The sequence below is a fragment of the Chiloscyllium plagiosum genome, unplaced genomic scaffold, assembly GCF_037043375.1.
Source record: "Chiloscyllium plagiosum isolate Xiang-an unplaced genomic scaffold, Cpla_swu_hap1 HiC_scaffold_27, whole genome shotgun sequence".
Taxonomy (NCBI): domain Eukaryota; kingdom Metazoa; phylum Chordata; class Chondrichthyes; order Orectolobiformes; family Hemiscylliidae; genus Chiloscyllium; species Chiloscyllium plagiosum.
Genome location: NW_028270165.1, coordinates 92,856,693 through 92,876,716, shown reverse-complemented (window position 1 = coordinate 92,876,716; position 20,024 = coordinate 92,856,693). Strand labels below are relative to the sequence as shown.

General features: G+C 47.8%; 2 protein-coding genes across 2 annotated transcripts in view; one reads left to right on the top strand and one right to left on the bottom strand.

Annotated features, from left to right (window-relative positions):
* LOC148145036 (uncharacterized) overlaps positions 1-20,024 on the bottom strand; it is a 131,954-nt gene that overhangs the window by 26,502 nt on the left and 85,428 nt on the right. The window lies entirely within an intron of this gene.
* LOC148145038 (uncharacterized) lies at positions 77-19,353 on the top strand. Its single transcript, XM_087975459.1, has 3 exons — positions 77-82; positions 2,358-2,704; positions 17,819-19,353. The coding sequence occupies exons 1-3, from the start codon at positions 77-79 to the stop codon at positions 17,949-17,951; spliced, it is 486 nt and encodes a 161-aa protein (XP_087831585.1). The 3' UTR covers positions 17,952-19,353.

Genomic DNA, 20,024 nt, shown 5'->3' with positions numbered 1-20,024 from the left:
CACACAATACCAGGTTATTGTCCAACAGGTTTATTTGGAAGCACTAGCTTTCTGAGTGCTGCTCCACAGCTACCCGATGAACGTTAGACACAGAACGCATATCAAAAGATCAGTGACATGCAACTGATGGAATATATTGAACAAACCTAGATTGCTGTCAAGTCTTTCATCTCTGAGAATGGGTGCACGTATTGGTTCATTAACGTGTAACTGCCAGAACATCTTTTAAGTCACATTCTTGAGATGACTTAAGGCTTTATAAAAAAGATGACATCTCAGCTCAGACATTGCATTTAAAGGTGTGAGAATTGAGTCTGAAAATGTGTTGCTGGCAAAGTATAGTATGTCAGGCAGCATCCAAGGAGCAGGAGAATCGACGTTTCGGGCATGAGCCCTTCTTCAGGAAAGGGCTGAAGAAGGGCTCATGCCCGAAACGTCGATTCTCCTGCTCCTTGGATGCTGCCTGACCTGCTGCGCTTTTCCAGCAACATACTTTCAGTTCTGATCTCCAGCATCTGCAGTCCTCACTTTCTTCCTGATATTGAGTCTGTCAGTATTCCAATCTTGAGTCAGACTGGTTCTATTTCCAAATTCATAAAATTTTACATGGATTGACTGCCTGGAAATTGTGCTTTTTGAGCAAAATTGAATACATCTGGAAATATAATTCTACCAATACAAATTTACCCCATAGAATTGTGTGTGGGTGCATGTGAGTTTGTGCATGAGAGTGTGTACATGCTTGGTAAAGTGTGAGTGTGATGGAGTATAAGTCTGTGAGAATATTGGGGGGTATATGTTTGTGTGTGTCTGAGGGGGAGCATGTGTGAGAGAGGTATTAATACAAGCAAGGGGTTGCATTTTGTTAAAACAAGACAGGGCAGGACTTGTACAGATAATGGTAGGGCCCTGGGTCATGTTATGGAACAGACGGACATTGGGGGGATGTTCAGGTACATAGTTCTTTGGAAGTTGCATCACAGGTAGACAGGGCAGTTAAGAAGGCATTTAGCAGCATAGAATTCATTGTTCACACCATGGAGTACAGGGGTTGTGACATCATGTTGAGGGTTGTACAGGATGTTGGTGAGGCTACTTTCAGAGTACCGAGTACAGTTCTGATGGCCCTGGAATCGGAAGTATTCTTATCACAGGGTTTGGTAAAGATTTGCCAGGACTGGAGTGTTTGAGTTATAAGGAGAGGCTGGGAATTTATTCACTGGAGCAGAGGATGTGTGTGTGGTGGGGGGGGGGGGGGCGGTGACATCATTGAGATGGATAAAGTCATGAGGAGTGGAGGTAAGCTGAATAGCATATTACTTGAGGTGAGGAGAGAGATTTATAAGGAACCGGAGGGGCAACATTTTGAAAGAGGGTGGCATTGTATGTGGAATGAACTTACTGAGGATGTGGTAGTTGCCGGTACATTTACAACGTTTAAACAGCATTTTGATGGGTAGATGAATAGAAAGGTTAGAGGGATTATGGGCCAAATGCAGGCAAGTGGGACTGGTTTAGTTTGGAATCCTGCTCGGCATGGACGAATTGGACCGAAGTGTTTGTTTCTGTGCTGCATACCTTTACTGAAACCAGTAGAATTCTGAAAGAGGCTTGACAGGATAGATGTCGATCAAATGCTCCTTTATGGGGAGGGTATACAATCCCAACAATGTGGAAGCAGGCCATTCAGCCCATCTCTTCCTTTCTGGCCCTCTGAACAGTATCTCAGCCATATCCAATCCCTTACTCCATATTTCCACCCTAACCTGTACATCCCTGGTCACTACATGTAACTTAGCACGGCCAATCCTCCCTAACCTACACCCGAATCTATAAATTACCTTCTCAAGAATGTAATTTAAATGCAGAGCTTTTCTAAGTAAAATGTCAGTCTGACTCAACATTGGGACACAGACAGAATTCACACCTACTGTCTCTACTTATAAATAGGGCAACGTCTCTTCGAAATGTAGATTCATTTAGATATAACTGCGTCACTTCACATATGAAGGTATCCCTTTGAATGTGCCCACATCCCTTTGAAATGTAATCTCGTCCATTTAAACCTCTTTATTTGCAGAAATACCCGTTAAAATGTCCACGTCCCTTTAAAATGCAGATTGCCCCCTTTCGATATGACGCCGTTCCGTTAGATGTGGGAATATCTGTTTAAATTGAGCCGTGAGCTTTCCCAATGTAGACAGGGCTCCTGGAAACGTGGCAGTGTCCCCCCTGCAGCTGCAGAGCGAGACAGGAGAGTTTGTTTTTGTGAATGAGCAGTTGTAGCGCGAGGTGGCTGTTGCTTGGTGACGGTGCGGCTCCCCGGCCCCGCCCATCCCCGGCCCCGCCCATTCCAGGCCCCGGCCTTTCCCGGCCCCGCTCATCCCCCGGCCCCGCCCATCCCCGTGCAGTTGTCACGCGGGGCGAAGGCGGGAGGGCGGCCGTTAGGAAAATGGCGCCGCGCGGCCCGGGGCAGACACCCGTCACTGGCCGCCGCCGCCTTCCTGGCGCAGCTGCTGTGTCACGGCCACACCGGCCGGCTGTACAGCAGCCAGGAGCCGGTGAGCATTCTGGAGGCGGATGGGGTTAAGGGCCTGCTTGGGAACTCGTCGGCCGCCGGGGTGGTGGAGTTCTACTGGTCGTGGGGCGGCCCCTGTGTCAACTATGGGGCCACCTGGAAGGTACTGGGCCCGGGACGTGAAAGGTGAGGCAGGTTGTGGGGGTGGACGGAGGGGAAGGAATGTGGGGCCTGTCCTGTCATAGTGACATTTTACACTCACTTTCCATCGGCTTTTACTGGCGCTTGTGCTGTTTGCCCCTCACTGTGTGTTTAATCCTTGTGCTGTTTGCCCCTCACTGTGTGTTTAATCCTTGTGCTGTTTGCCCCCTCACTGTGTGTTTAATCCTTGTGCTGTTTGCCCCCTCACTGTGTGTTTAATCCTTGTGCTGTTTGCCCCTCACTGTGTGTTTAATCCTTGTGCTGTTTGCCCCCTCACTGTGTGTTTAATCCTTGTGCTGTTTGCCCCCTCACTGTGTGTTTAATCCTTGTGCTGTTTGCCCCCTCACTGTGTTTAATCCTTGTGCTGTTTGCCCCCTCACTGTGTGTTTAATCCTTGTGCTGTTTGCCCCCTCACTGTGTGTTTAATCCTTGTGCTGTTTGCCCCCTCACTGTGTGTTTTAATCCTTGTGCTGTTTACCCTTTGCTGTTACTTGTGCAATTGCTGAGGGTAGTGTGTAAATACTGGTGAAGGAGATTATGCACCAGCATGTATATGTTCCTCAGTCATTGAAGGGCAGGACCTGTTGCGAATAGTTAGTAAAACATGTGGTGCACTGAGCCTTGTTAACATGGATATAGTTTGTTATTTGGAAAAGTAGACTTTTTATTATTTTGAGTCATAGAGATGTATAGCACGGCAACAGACCCATTCGGTCCAACCTGTCCATGCCAACCCAATATCCTAAATTAATCTAGTCCCCTTTGCCAGCACTTGACTCATCCCTCTAAACCCTTCCTATTCAGATACCCAGCCAGATACCTTTCAAATGCTGTAATTATACCGGCTTCCACTACTTCCTCTGGCAGCTCATTCCATAGATGCACCATCCTCTGCATGGAACCGTTGCCCCTCCGTTACCTTTGTGGTCTCACCCTAAACCTATGCCCTCTAGTTGTGAATCTCACCCCAACACTGGGGAAAAGACATCAAAACATTGAGCAGCCAGACAAATGCAAAAGCAATCAAATATTGAGCCACATGGAAAAAAAATTACGGCTGTGCACTTTTTGTTCTCCCATAGGAATTTGGACACTTAAAATCTGTCAATGACACCAGCATTGCTACAGTGCATATTGTGTACACTCCTCAGTGTCAACAAGCAGGGCACACGTTTGCTGGTGTCACCAAAATATTGGGCGTTTTCCTTGCTGTCGGCAGAAAAGGGGCGAGACCTACGTTTGATGGACAAATAAGGAGGACCGGAGGGAGAATTGTCCTCCTGCCATTCGGAGCTCCCCTATTGGTGAATGTGGAAGTTGGACCATGAGGTTCTGAAGCTCCTGCTCCTCCTCTCTCTGAATGAAGATTGAGCTTCACCTCAGACTGCAACTTCTTTCCTCTGTCCAACATCTGAGAGTGCGGCACTCTCTTTTCTGACCCCCATTTCCGTTTACGTTTCATTCTGAAGTTCAGTTGTTGACTTGGAGCAACTGAATGGAATGGGAGTGAATCCAGTGAGAGGAAAGAGTCTGGAAAAGTTAGTCCAGGCCTTTGTTCTCAATTAGCAAAATAGACAGGTAGGAGACTGAAAGAACGCAGCAAGCCAGGCAGTATCAGGAGGTGGAGAAGTCGAGGGATCTGGTGTACCCTTGTTCAGGTCTGGGGTGGGTCGAGGGAGAGCTGTGGAACAAGGGTGTGCTGGGGTCAGGGTATTGAAGTGGGGATAGGTGGAGACAGGTAGAGGGTACATTAGGTGCAGGAGTAGGCTATTCTGCCCTTCGAGCCAGCACTACCATTCATTGTGATAATGGCTGATCATCCTCAATCAGTATCCCGTTCCTGCTTTATCCCCAAAACCTGATACGACCTGGTTGGTGAATGGGAGGAAGGAATCTAGTTGGCAGGGAAGAGTGGAAGGGGATGGGATGGGAGATTATTTGAAATTGGAGAACTCAATGTTGAGTCCTCCGGGATGTTGACTGCTCAGACAGAAGATGAGGTTTTGTTCCTCCAATTTGTGGTTTGGTTTGTTGTGGTAATGGAGGAAGCCAAAAATAGTCATGTCAGAAGGGGAGTGGGAAGGGGCATTAAAATGGGTAGAGACTGGGAAGTCAGCTCAGCCTCTGCGGACCCGGCTGTGATGCTCAGCAAACCGTTCCCCAAGTTTACGCTCGATTTCCCGATGTAGAGAAGACCACAATTGGCAAAGCACAGCAGGTCAAGCAGCATTCGAAGAGTAGGACAGTCGAAGTTTTGGGCACGAACCCTTCGTGTCCTTCTGTGCCAGTTGTCAGACAGGTGCAGCAGGCAATGAGCAAGGAAAGTGGTATATGAGCAAGAGGAATTAAGTTCAGAAGTGAGGATGTCTTCCTGCAGTTAGGGGGCCATTGAATATATTCAAGGCTGAGTTCATCTGATTTTTATGTGAATGTTTATGGGGAAGGCAAGAAAATGGTTTTAAGACTAGTACAGGGCCGAGTTACAGAGCCATGCAGCACAGAAACAGACCCTTCAGTCCAACTAGTGAAAATGGAGGGACTGATTGTGGGATGGAGATTTTCAGCTTCCAAGGAATAAGAGAGGAAAGAGTTCACTATAAATTAGAATTTATGGGATCGGTTGATGAGCCGAGGCGTGTCAGTTGGAGGTTAATTTAGAGAAATCAGAGGTTTGCATTTTGGTCAAGCAATCCAGGCAGGACTGACACAGTTAAGGGGAGTGTTGCAGAATAAAGAGACCTTGGAGTGCTGGAGTCTCAGGTGGACAGATTAGTGAAGGCAGCGTTAGGTTTGCTTTCCTTCATTGCTCATAGCATTGAGTATAGGAGTTGTGCGATCATGTTATACACACTTCCCACTCGAACGTGTTATCTAACTGCTTAACTGTTTCTGTTCTTTGGTATGTTAATCCCAGAACCTGTTTTCAGTAACTTTCTCAAGAACGTAATTTAAATGCAGAGCTTTTCTATCAAAAATGTCAGGCTGACTCGACATTGGGACCCAGACAGAATTCACACCTATTGGTGGGTCGGCTGGGACTTTTTTCACTGGCGCACAGGAGGTTGAAAGGTGAAGGTGTCGGGTGCCTCATTAGCAAATTTGCAGATGGGCATTCAGATTGATGGAATATCAGATAGTGAAGGGGACTGTCAGACGATACAGCAGAATATAGATCGGAGAGTTGGGAAGAGAAATGGCAGATGGAGTTCAATCCAGACAAATGCGAGGTGATGCATTTTGGAAGATGCAATTCAAGAGCGAGCTATACAGTAAATGGAAAGGTCCTGGGGGAAATTGATGTACAGAGAGATCTGATTTCGGGTCTATTGTTCTCTGAAAGTGGCAATGCATGTCAATAGAGTGGTCAAGGCAGCATACAACACGCGTTCCATCATCGGACGGATTGAGTAAAAGAGCTGGCAGGTCATGTTAAAGTTATATAAGATTTTGGTTCGGCCGCATTTGGAATACTGCGTACAATTCCGGGTCGCCAGATTTCAAAAAGGATGTGGATACGTTTGGAGAGAGTGCAGAGGAGGTTCACCAGGATGTTGCCTGTTATGGAGAGCGCTAGCTATGAGGAGAGGTTGAGTAGATTCGGATTATTTTCATTGGAAATAAGGAGTTTGAGTGGGGGGGGTCCTGATTGAGGCATAAAAACCATGAGGGGTGTCGACAGGGGTGGATAGGAAGAATTATTTTACCAGAGGGGAAGATTTAATTACTCAGGGTCACGAGTTCAAAGTAAGAGGAGTAAGGTTTGAGGGAGATATCTATGGCAAGTTCTTTACACAGAGGGTGGTGGGTGCCTCGAATGCGTCGCCAGTGGAGGCAGTTGGGGTGGGATCGATAGCATCATTTAAGATGTATCTAGACAGATACATGAATGGGCAAGGAGCAGAGGGATACAGATCCTTAGAAAATAGGCGGCAGGTTTAGATAGAGTATCTCGATCAGCATCGCCTTGGAGGGCTGAAGGGCCTGTTCCTGTGCTGTAAGGTTCTTTGTTCTCTTTATAGAGGTTTACAAAACCATGAGGGGCATAGATAAGGTGAACGGCATGTGTCGTTTGAAGATGAGGCTGCAAATTAAGGTGAGAGGAGAAAGACTTAAAAAACACATGAGGAGCACCTTTTTTTTTTAAACAGTGGTTTGTGTGGAATGAATGTCCAGAGGAAATGGTGGAAGCAGGTTGAGTAACAACATTTAAAAGACATTTGGGTAAGTACATGAATAGGAAAGGTTCAGGGGGATATGGGGCAAACACAGGCAGGTGGGACGAGTTTAGTTTGTGAATATAGTCAGCATGGACTAGTTGGGCTAAAGGGTCTGTTCTGTGCTGTATGACTCTGTAACTGTTCTGTACTGGTCTTAAAATCATTTTACTTGCCTTCCCCCATAAACATCCACTTCATTGATGTTCTAAAATCAGATGAACTCAGCCTTGAATATATTCAATGACCCCCTAACTGCAGGAAGACATCCCGACTTCTGAAATCAATTCCTCTTGCTAATATACCTCTTGCCTTGCTGATTGCTTGCTGCATCCGTCTGACAACTGGCAGTGACTGGTGTGGAAGGACGCTGAGGCCACTTTTTACATCCACACATCATTCCTGAGGAAGGGCTTGTGCCTGAAACGTCGATTCTCCTGCTCCTCGGATGCTGTCTGACCTCCTGTGCTTTGCCAGCAGTGCACTTTTCGACTCTGACTCTCTGGCATCTGCTGTCCTCACTTTGACGTCAATCCATCAGGAACATAATGATTTTTGACTGATTCTGTGAGAAGGAGCAAAGCAGTTTGGTTCCTGTTTGAGCACGTTTTCAGCAGCAGTGGGACTGGATGAGATACTACAAACTGACTACAAACCACTACTACAACTACTACAAACTACTACAAACCGACCGACTCCCACAGCTACCTGGACTACACCTCCTCCCATCCTGCCCCCTGAAAAAACGCCATCCCATTCTCCCAATTCCTTCGACTCCGCCGCATCTGCTCCCAGGAGGACCAGTTCCAAAACCGTACAACCCAGATGGCCTCCTTCTTCAAGGACCGCAATTTCCCCCCCGACGTGGTCGACGATGCCCTCCACCGCATCTCTTCCACTTCCCGCTCCTCCGCCCTTGAGCCCCGCCCCTCCAACCGCCACCAGGACAGAACCCCACTGGTCCTCACCTACCACCCCACCAATCTCCATGTACAGCGCATCATCCGCCGTCATTTCCGCTACCTCCAAACGGACCCCACCACCAAGGATATATTTCCCTCCCCTCCCCTATCAGCGTTCCGTAAAGACCACTCCCTCCGTGACTCCCTCGTCAGATCCACACCCCCCACCAACCCAACCTCCACTCCCGGCACCTTCCCCTGCAACCGCAGGAGGTGCAAGACTTGCGCCCACACCTCCCCCCCCCCCCCCCCTCACCTCCCTCCAAGGCCCCAAAGGAAACTTCCATATCCGCCACAGATTCACCTGCACCTCCACACACATCATCTATTGCATCCTCTGCACCCGATGTGGCCTCCTCTATATTGGGGAGACAGGCCGGCTACTTGCGGAGCGTTTCAGAGAACACCTCTGGGACACCCGGACCAACCAACCCAACCACCCTGTAGCTCAACATTTCAACTCCCCCTCCCACTCCACCAAGGATATGCAGGTCTTTGGACTCCTCCATCGTCAGACCACAACAAAACGACGGTTAGAGGAAGAACGCCTCATCTTCCGCCTAGGAACCCTCCAACCACAAAGGATGAACTCGGATTTCACCAGTTTCCTCATTTCCCCTCCCCCCAGCCTGTCTCAGTCAAATCCATCGAATTCAGCACCGCCTTCCTAATCTGCAATCTTCTTCCCGAGTTCTCCGCCCCCACCCCAGTCTGACCTATCACCCTCACCTTGACCTCTTTCCACCTATCACATTTCCGACACCCCTCCTCCAAGTCCCTCCTCCCTACCTTTTATCTTAGCCTGCTGGACAAACTTTCCTCATTCCTGAAGAAGGGCTTATGCCCGAAATGTCGATTCTCCTGTTCCCTGGATGCTGCCTGACCTGCTGCGCTTTTCCAGCAACACATTTCCAGCTCCGACTGGATGAGATACTCTACTGTTGCAGGCCCTGAGTGCAGAACCTGGGAAGAGGAACTCACGGTGGGGAGGGGCTCCATACGCATTTGTGTGTGGCTGAAGCTTTGGCCATGGAGAAACATGAGGAATCCCACCCCGTGGAGAAACCGTGGAAGTGTGGCGACTGCGGGAATGGCTTTCGTGCCCCGCCTTTCCCGGAGATTCATCGGCGCAGTCGCACCAGGGAGAGGCCATTCCCCTGCCCTGTCTGCGGGAAGGCCTTCAGCAAGTCCTCCAACTTGCTGACCCACCAGCGGATCCACACAGGGGAGAGGCCCTTTAGCTGCGGGAAGGCCTTCACTAATTCATCCACGCTGCTGAGGCACCAAAGAAGGGGGAGAGGCCCTTCACCTTCCCACACCTCTTGGGAAGGCCTTTATGCAGGTATATACCCTGCTGATCTACCAGCCGGTCCAAACGGGGGAGAGTCTCTCCAGCTGTCCCAAGTGCGGGAAGGCCTTCAGTGATTTCCCCCAACTTGCTGACTCACCAGCGGGTCCACAAGGGGGAGAGGCCATTCCCCTACCCCGCGTGCAGGAAGGCCTTTACCCAGGCCTCCAACCTGCTGAGGCACTGGCGGATCCACAGATGGGAGAGGCAATTCAGCTGCCCCGAATGTGGGAAGGTCTTTACCCACACCTCTGCCCTGGTGACCCACCAATGGGGTCCACACGGAGGAGAGGCCCTTCAACTGCCCCGAGTGCGGGACAGTCTTCACCCGCTCCTCCTACCTGCGGAGCCACCAGCGAGTTCACGTGCTGTTGCAGGGTGATTGAAGGAATGATGGCCGAGTGCCATTATCGACTGAACTATCGACCCAGTTCCAGGGATCCCGGGTTCAATTCCCACTGCGACAGATGGTGGAATTGGAATTTGGTCAGAAATCTGGAGTTCAGAATCTAACGGTGAAACCAATGTTGGTGGGGTTGGGGTGGAAGAAATCCCCCATCTCATTCACTCAGTTCCTTTTTAGGGAAGGAAACTGTCGTTGTGGGAGAGGATTGACTCAGTTGTCCCAGCTGCATCCTTTACCCGGTCTGGTCTACACGTGACTCCAGACCCACAGCAGTCTGGTTGACTCTACACTGCCCATCCAACTTACTTGGATACAGGATACGGGTTGAAATTGCTGAGTGAGGCAATACTTTCTCCGGGTTAAGGCTGTACCAAGGATCCAATTACAAAGGGTCAACTGGGTAGTGACCAATAATGAAGCAAGTGAGGGGTTGGAGGGGGTGTGTGCTTTTTGGCCTTGAGGTGTTTTTAAAAAATTTCTACTTTTTCTACACCTTTCTGCTGAGAGATTCTGAAGCTGTAACAAAGTTGGGACGCCATAAAGATTGCCTGAGCTTCACGCCGAGCTCAGACTCTCGTTGAGAGCTTTGAACTGCAACTGTTTTTTTTTGTTTTTAAAGTGCTCATTTCTTACAGGTGAAAGTGAGAACTGCTGATGCTGGAGATCAGAGTCAAGATTAGAGTGGTGCTGGCAAAGCACAGCAGGTCAGGCAGCATCCAAGGAGCAGGAAAATCGACATTTTTCGGGCAACTTTGATTTTCCTGTTTCTCTGTTGCTGCCTGACCTGCTGTGCCCATTTCTTACAGCCTCCTGTTCTATGTTTCCAATGTTGTGTATCGGTTGCAGCAGTGAATGAGTAGCCAGTATTGTTAGAAATTGTAAATTTTTCAAGAGTGCAGGTACGACATCATGTCATCGGCATTGCACAGTTTCCTGGCAGCACTGGGAGTTGCGGGCTGTGTCCACTGGAAACTATGTGGAGGTGCTGGTGTTGGACTGGGGTGGATAAAGTTAAAAATCACACAACACCAGCTAATAGTCCAACAGGTTTATTTGTAAGCATGAGCTTTCAGAGCACTTAATCAGGTAGCTGTGGAGCATGGTCATAAGACACAGAATTTATAGCAAAAGATCAGTGTCATGCAACAGATAGGACATATTAAACAAATCTAGATTGCAGATTAATCTTTCATCTTTTAGTATGGGTTGCACGTTTCAGTTCATTAATATGTAATCCCCCGAACTACTTTTAATTCACCTTCTTGAGATGATTCAAGGTTTTATAAAAATAGATGACATCGCAGCTCAGATACTGCACAAAAGTGTCTGTATTCCAATCTTGAATCAGACTGGTTCTACTAACCAAAGCAGGAATTTATAAATATTACATGGATTGACTGTTTGCAGTTTGTATGATTTTTGAGCAAAATTGAATATATCTGCAAATATAATTCTGCAAATGGAAGTTCACTCCATTGACTTATGTGTGACTGTATCTGCAGGAGTGTATGTGCGTGCGTATGCGAGTTTGCGCATACATGCAAATGAAATGTGTGTGAGATGGAATATAAGCCTGTGAGATGGTGAGTGTGTTAGGGTGTGTGTGTGTCTGAGAGAGCGAGAGATAAAGGCAAGGGGTTGCATTTTGCTAAAACAAGGAAGGGCAGGACTTGGACCATGAATGGTAGGGCCCTGCATCGTGGGGGGCGGGGCAGTGGCGTGGAGGGGTTCCGGTACATAAAGTTAAAAATCTCTCAACACCAGTTCATCGTCCAACTGGTTTATTTGGAAGCACAAGCTTTCGGAGTGCTGCTCCTTCATGGGGTGTTTGTGGAACAGGATCATAAGACACAACCATCTGATGAAGGAGCAGCGCTCCAAAAGCTAATGCTTGCAAATGAGCCTGTTGGAGTATCACCTGGTGTGGTGTGACTTTTAACTTCGTACACCCCAGTCCAACACCGGCATCTCCAAATCGGGGACATAGTTCTTTGGAAGTTGCATCATTGGTAGACAGGGTTGTGAAGGAGGCGTTTAGCACACTTTCCTTCATTGTTCACCCCGTTCAGTGTAGGAGTTGGGACATCACGTTGTGGTTGTACAGGATATTGGGGAGACCACGTGGAGAGGACTGAGTACAGTTCTGGTCGCCCTATTGACGACCACAAGTTGTCGGGTGACCTTATTTCGATGTATAAAGTCATGGGGCATGTAGGAAAGGTAAATATCACAGGGGGAAGAAAGGGTGGCTCTCCCCTTTTTAACTTCTCTTGGCATTCAGACACTTAAATTCTGTCAGTAACAGCAGCATCGCCAGAGAGCAGACTGCGCGTGCTCGCCGGTACAAGGATGAAACTGCGCATGCTCGTCGCCTCACGCAAAGCGCGCGTCGCGACTTTCTTCTGGTGGGCCAATCGGAAGCCTTGGAGGACCGGAAGGTGACTGGTCCTCTTGCCAATCAGAGCCTTCCTATTGTCTGAATGCAGAAGTTGCAACACGAGCTTCGGAAGCTGCTGCTGCTCTGTCTGTGAATGAAGAGTGAGTTTGTTCCAGACTGTAACCTCCCTCCCCTGTCAACCATCTGTGAGTACGGCACTCTCTTCCCAACTCCTTTTCCTTTTTTTTTCATTCTTGGATTCAATCTTTGACTTCCCTTTCCTTTCGGTTGCTGCAAATGAATGCACGGCGTGGACCGATTCGGGAAAAGGTTTTCATGAACAGAGAGTGGTTCATGTATGGGATGAATGTCCAGAGGTAGTGGTGGATGCACATACAGATGCAACGTTTAACAGACATTTGGATAAATACCTGAATAGGCACGGTGCGGAGGGATATGGGCTAAACACTGGCAAGTGGCACTAGTTCAGTTTGAGAACATAGTCAGCTTGGAATAGTTGGGCTGAAGGGTCCGTTTCTGTGCTGTCTAACGTAACTGTTCTGTTGTGGTCTTAAAACCATTTTCTTGCCTTCCATTTTAAACGTGGTTACTGTACCTGCATCCAACACACAAAGCGGTCAAAAAATCCACCTCAACCACACAACATAAATATCCACACTTTGTTGTTCAAAAATCAGGCGAACTCAGCCCAGGCATCAATGTGGACTTCAACAGTTTCCTCATTTCCCCTTCCCCCACCTCACCCTAGTTCCAAACTTCCAACTCAGCACTGTCCCCATGACTTGTCCGGACTTGTCCTACCTGCCTGTCTCCTTTTCCACCTATCCACTCCACCCTCTCCTCCCTGACCTATCACCTTCATCCTCTCCCCCACTCACCTATTGTACTCTATGCAACTTTCTCCCCACCCCCACTCTCCTCTAGCTTATCTCTCCACGCTTCAGGCTCACTGTCTTTATTCCTGATGAAGGGCTTTTGCCCGAAACGTCGATTTCCCTGCTCCTTGGATGCTGCCTGAACTGCTGTGCTCTTCCAGCACCACTATTCACAGAATGTGGTTTCCAGCATCTGCAATCATTGTTTTTACCCCTATCCTATCCAGTCATTTCTGCTGGTGGATGAGACCAGGCCTCAAGTTGAGGGGAGTAGATTTTAGATTATATTAGATTACTTAGTGTGGGAACAGGCCCTTCACCACAATAAGACCTCCCCAACCCTCTGAAGAGCAACCCACCCAGATCTACTTCCCTACATTTACCCCTTAACCTGACACTACAGGCAATTTAGCATGGCCAATTCACCTAACCCACACACCTTTGGACTGTGGGAGGAAACCAGAGCACCTGGAGGAAACCCACACAGACAGTTGCCCGAGGCAGGAATTGAACCCGGGTCTCTGGCACTGTGAGGCAGCAGTGCTACTCACTGTGCCACCGTGCCATTTAGGACAGATGAGGAACTGCTTTTCCTGGAGAGTAGTCAATCTATGGAATTCTCTGCCCAAGGAAGCAGTGGAGAGGCATCTTCATTAAGTATATTCAAGACACAATTGGATGGGTTTTCATGGTCAGGGAATTAAGGGTAGTTGCGATAATGCAGGGAGGAAGATCTGAGCCAATGGATATATCGGCCACGATCAGCTCGGATTTCAGTTTCCCACAGAGTGAGATATTGGTCTGTTCTCTGCTCTGCTAGATTTCTGCTGAAGCCTTGACCTGCATCCCCACACCTTCTGGAACAATAAAACATTCAGTTATTCAAGACTCAAGCCACAATCTCCCAGCCTGTCAACCATCCAGACAGAGTGTAGTCCTAGCTGGGAATCAAACAAGAGAAATAGAATAAAATTAGAAATAAATAATTGCTCGTGCTTAATGTTTGTTCATGAGGAAGTAAACCAGAAATAGGGCTCTCCCAGGATTCTTATAGTGCCCCTCTTGAGGCACTCTCTCTCCCTAACATCTAACTATTCATACCCAGCTATGATTTACAACAATATTTACATCAACAGAAATAAAGCATCTGTTATCAAGTAGACATAGGCATATACAGCACAAAATAGACTTTTCTCTGTCTCATTCACACACATACATCCATGGGGGTGAATTTGTATTTGCAGAATTATATTTGCAGAGACATTGTGCATTTTTTGAGAAAAATAAAATCTGCAGGCTGTTCAATCCATGTAATATTTTGTAAATTCCACTTTGGAAATAGAACCAGTCTGACTCAAGATTGTGATGCAGACAGACTCTGACTTCACACTTTTAATGCATTGTCAGAGCTGAGATGTCACATTTTGTTCCAAAACCTTGTTATCTCAAGAAGATGTCTTTCAGGAAATTCCGCGATTTTCAAATGAATGATATGAGCAGCTCATACTAAAAAAATGAAAGACTTAACAATCCAGGGTTTTTCAGTATATCATTTCAGTGCACTGTAATGTTTTTCCATCCATTCTCTGCCTTATGATTTTATACTCCACAATCACCTGATGAAGGAGCCACGCCCCGAGTGCTCGTCATAGAGTCATAAAGGTGTACAGCACGGAAACCGACCCTTCGGTCCAACCCATCCATGCCGAGCAGATATTCCAATCCACTCTAATACCCCCTGGCAGCACCCAGGCCATATCCCTCCAAACCCTTCCTATTCATATACCCAACCAAATGCCTCTTAAACATTGCAATTGTACCCACCTCCACCACTTCCTCTGGCAGTTCATTCCATACCTGCACAACCCTCTGCATGAAAAGTTGTCCCTTAGGTCCCTTTCAAATCTTTCCCTTCTCACCTTAAACCTATGCCTCTAGTTTTCGACTCCCCCACCCTGGGGGAAAAGACCTAGGCTATTTTCCCTAACTATGCCACTCATGATTTTATAAACCTCTCTACGGTCACCCCTCAGGCTCTGATGCTCCAGGGGTAAAATAAATGCCCCAGCCCCTCTCTGTCTGTGCAACTGGTGAAAGCTCCTTCCCTTTGTCAGCTCACTGGGACACATTCACTCATTCTGTGTAACCAGTTCAAGCTCAGTTCACTGGTAGTTCCTCTTTGAAGCAGGTCGAATGGATTTCTCTTTCCAGATTCAACCACCAATGATATTGAGTGACCCTGTCAGATCTTGTTATGGAATTTCTTCCAAGATTTCTGTCTGCAGATCCTCCCCTTCTGATACCCTGTTAGCAAAGTTGAAATAAATCATCACTGTCTGTACCGAGTAGAAACTCTGATTATATTGTATGTGTCTGTGTGTTTAAAGTATGAACCCAGGAACATACAAATGGTATTATTGATTTAAAATACACGGGAGACATGAGGAAGGAGATGTCAGGACCTGGCACTCTCTGAACCCTAACAGGATGATCCAAGTGGTAGTGCAAACATTTCAAAATGAAGTGGATGGCCATAGAGCTGTACAGCACAAAAACAGTCCATCTTGTCCATGCTGACTAGATATCTGAAATTAATCTATCCTATTTACCAGCACTTGGCCCATATCCCTCTAAACCCTACCAATTCACGTACCATCCAGGTGCCTTTTAAAAGTTGTATTTGTGCCAGCCTCCACCACTTCCTCTCGCAGCTCATTGCACACACGCATCACACTGTGTGAAAAAGTACAAATCTATGCCTTCCTCATTCCCCGTTTTACTTGTACTGATACCTTCAGGGATCTCTGAACTTGGACAGTAAGGTCCCTTTGTTCCTGAGCACTCTGTAGGGATCTATTATTTATTGCTTACTTCCTTCCCTGAGGTGTTGTCCCTCCAATTTGCGGTTTGATTCGTTGTAGCAATAGAGGAGGCCAAAGATGGTAATGTCAGAAAGGGGGTGGGAAGGGGAATTGAAATGGGTGGTGACTGGGAACTCTGGTCGGCTCTGTGGACCCGGATATGATGCTCAGTGAACCATTCCCCAAGTTTGTGCTCGCTCTTCCCGATATAGAGAAGACCACAACTGGCAAACACATGGCAAATGCAGTACCACAATATGAGGTTATAGCCTTTGCTGTGGAAAAAAAGTAGAAAGGAAGTGCATTGTTTAAATGGAGATGTAATTGGATGTGGAGAAAGTGAGAACTGCAGATGCTGGAGATCAGAGTCAATAAGTGTGGGACTGGAAGAGCACGGTAGGTGAGGCAGCATCTGAGGAGCAGGACAGTTGGCTTTTTGGGCACGAGCCCTTCATCAGGAATGATGTGTGGATGGACAAAGGAGCCTCAGCGTCCTTCTACATCAGTCGCTGCCAGTTGTCAGACATGTGCAGCAAACAATCAGCAAGGCAAGTGGTATATTAGCAAGAGGAATTGAGTTCAGAAGTGGGGATGTCTTCCTGCAGTTAGGGGGTCATTGAATATATTCAAGGCTGAGTTCATCTGATTTTTGAACAACAAAGAAGTGGATGTTTGTGGGGGAAGGCAAGAACATGGTTTAAGACCAATACAGAACGGTTCCAGAGTCATACAGCACAGAAACAGACCCTTAAGTCCAACTAGTCATAGAGATATACAGCATGGAAACAGACCCTTCGGTCCAACTCGTCCATGCCGACCAGATATCCCATCCCAATCTAGTCCCATCTGCCAGCACCTCGCCCATATCCCTCCAAACTCTTCCCATTCATATACCCATTCAGATGGCTTTTAAATGTTGCAATTGGACCAGCCTCCACCACTTCCTCCTGCAGCTCATTCTATACATTTACTACCCTCTGTGTGAAAAGGTTGCCCCTCAGATCTCTTTTGTTTCTTTCCCCCCTCACCTTAAACCTATGCCCTCTTGTTCTGGACCTCCCCCTACCCCGACCGCAGGGAAAAGATTTTGCCTATTTATCCTCTCCATGCCCTTCATGATTTTATAAACCTCTATAAGGTCACCCCTTAGCCTCCAACGCTCCAGGGAAAACAGCCCTAGCCTCCCTTTAGCTCAAATCCTCCAACCCTGGCAATATCCTTGTAAATGTTTCTGAGCCCTTTCAAGGAAGGAAACCAGAATTGTGCGCAATGTTCCAAATGTGGCCTAACCAATGACCTGTACTGCGACAACATCACTTCCCAAATCCTATACTCAGAGGATTGGGAAAGTTTTCAAAACTTACAAAAGACAACCGGGAAAGAATGGAGGGAAAAACTGAACCTTTGAAGGTCAGCTTGGAGGCATCAAGGTCTCAGGACAGGGGGATGGGGATGACCCCAGCTACGGGCCACGTGTGAGCAAACGATTCCAGATTGGTTTACGATATCTGGTCGGTACAGACAAGTTGGACCGAAGGGTCTGTTTCTGTACTGTATACCTCTGACTCTGGCTTTCCACTAATGTTTGCCATGTCAGTATATTCAATTTCTCTCTGGTGTCATTTTGCTTCCCCTTCCCAGGGACGTTAACCATTTTGTGTCTGGTTGTTCCTAAAGAAGCTGCGTGGCAGCTTCACCCTGAATTGACACACATTTTATTTGCTTCCCAAAATCAGACCTGCTCACTCTCAGCAGGATCCCAGTGTTGTGAAAGATATTAACTTTCAGGTGGAGGTATCCAAAATTCAGAGAGAGTCGGTCTTGATGTTTATGCTTTTTCTGCCCCTGTAAGATCCTGAATCAGCACCTTCAGGGGAATTAGTTAGAGCGGAGTGAGAACAGAGGGGGAGAGAGAGTGGGATGGTGCTTTCAATTTTGTGGAACAAGAAAAGAATATTCCACAGAAAGTAGAATTGCTTGTTCAGAATTTCTACCCTGCACTGACAGTGATGACTTTTGTAATCTCTTTTTACAGCGTATTTGAAGATCTGATGGCGGAAGTTTCTCAATCAACAGATTTTGGGCTTGTGCCCAAAACATTGACCCTCCTGCTCCTCGGATGCTGTCTGACATCCCTGTGCTTTTCCAGTGCTGCATTTTTCGAGTGACTCTCCAGCATTTGCGATCCTCACTTCGCCGTCAATGTCTGACAGTCACTCAGTCCACCAGGACCGCAATGATTTTCGACTGTGATTTCTGTGAGAGGGATCAAAGCTTTTTGGTTCCTGAGTGAGTACGTTTTCAGCATCAGTGGGACTGGACGAGAGACCCCACTGTTGCAGCGCACTGATTGTGGAGCGTGTAGCAGCGATATGACCTGGAAAGAGGAATTCACGACAGGGAGGGGCTGGAAATTCGTTTGTGTGTGGCTGAAGCTTCGGCCATGGAGAAACCCGAGGAATCCCGCCCCGTGGACAAATGATGGAAGTGTGGCGACTGTGGGAAGGGCTTCTTTTTCCTGTCAGCCCTGGAGACTCATCGGCGCAGTCACACCGGGGAGAGGCCATTCCCTTGTACCGACTGCGGGAAGGCCTTCAGACATTCCTCCCACCTGCTGACCCACCAGCGGGTCCACACGGGGGAAAGGCCGTTCAGCTGCTCTCAGTGCGGGAAGGGCTTCAACTATTCCTCCGACCTGCTGAGGCACCAGCAGGTCCACACGGGGGAGAGGCCCTTCAGCTGCCCCGAGTGCGGGAAGGCCTTTACCCAGGTCTCCACCCTGTTGAGGCACCAGCGGATCCACTCCGGGGAGAGGCCCTTCAGCTGCCCCGACTGTGGGAAGGCCTTCAGCACATCCTCCACCCTGCTGACCCACCAGCATGTCCACAAGGGGGAGAGGCCATTCACCTGCTCTCAGTGCGGGAAGGGCTTCACCTGCTCCTCCCACCTGCGGAAGCACCAGCGAGTTCACGTGCCATCACAGGGGGATTGAAGGAGTGACGGCCGAGGGCCATTATCGATTGGACTATCAACCCGGTTCCGGGGACTCCCGGGTTCAAATCCCACCACGACAGATGGCAGAATTGGTATTTGGTCAGAAATGTGGAGTTCAGAATCTAACAATGAGACTGTTTCAGGGAGGGGGTGGTGCGGGGGAGAAAGCCCCCATCTGATTCACTCTCTCCCTTGTTAGGGAAGGGAACCGCAGTTGTGGGAAAGGATTCACTCAGTCGTTCCAGCTGCACCCTTTATCCAGTCTGGCCTACACGTGACCCCAGACCCACAGCAGTCTGGTTGACTCTACACTGCCCTCCCCCCACTGGCAAATGAGCGGGGAGAAACTTACCAGGATACAGGGTATGGGTGAAATTGCTGAGTGAGGCAATACTTCCTCTGGATTACGGCTGTAACAAGGATCCAATTACAACCTGGTGCTGCCCAATAGTAAAGACAGTGGGGTGTGTGTGGGCTTTGATCTTGAGCTGTTTAAAAAGCTGCTACTTTGTCTATGCCTTTTTGCTGGGGGGGAATCTGAAGCTGTAACAAAGTAGAGTCACAATAAAGGTTACCTGAACTTACTGCCGGGCTCAGACTCTCATTGAAAGCTTTGAGCTCCAAGAGGTTTTTTGTTTAAAGCTGCTCCTCTCTTTCAGCCTCCTGCACTGAGTTTCCAATGTCGTGTATCAGATGGAGCAGTGAATGAGTAGCTAGTATCGTTAGAAATTGTAAATCTTTCAGGTACTGCGTTGTTTTATCAGCATTGTAAAGTTTACTGACAGCACCAGGAGGTGTGGGCTGTGTTCACTAGAAACGATGTGGAGGTGTCGGTATTAGACTGGGTTGATAAAGTTAAAAAAATCATACAATACCAGGTTATTGTCCAACAGGTTTATTTGGAAGCACTAGCTTTCTGAGTGCTGCTCCACAGCTACCCGATGAACGTTAGACACAGAACGTATATCAAAAGATCAGTGACATGCAACTGATGGAATATATTGAACAAACCTAGATTGCTGTCAAGTCTTTCATCTCTTAGAATGGGTGCACGTATTGGTTCATTAATGTGTAACTGCCAGAACATCTTTTAAGTCACATTCTTGAGATGACTTAAGGCTTTATAAAAAAGATGACATCTCAGCTCAGACATTGCATTTAAAGGTGTGAGAATTGAGTCTGAAAATGTGTTGCTGGAAAAGTATAGTATGTCAGGCAGCATCCAAGGAGCAGGAGAATCGACGTTT

Bases quoted from the DNA above. Each gene is read 5' to 3' on its own strand.
- LOC148145038 (XM_087975459.1), top strand. The intron at 2,705-17,818 runs GTGAGGCAGGTT...CTCTTTTTACAG, and splicing joins CTGGGCCCGGGACGTGAAAG to CGTATTTGAAGATCTGATGG.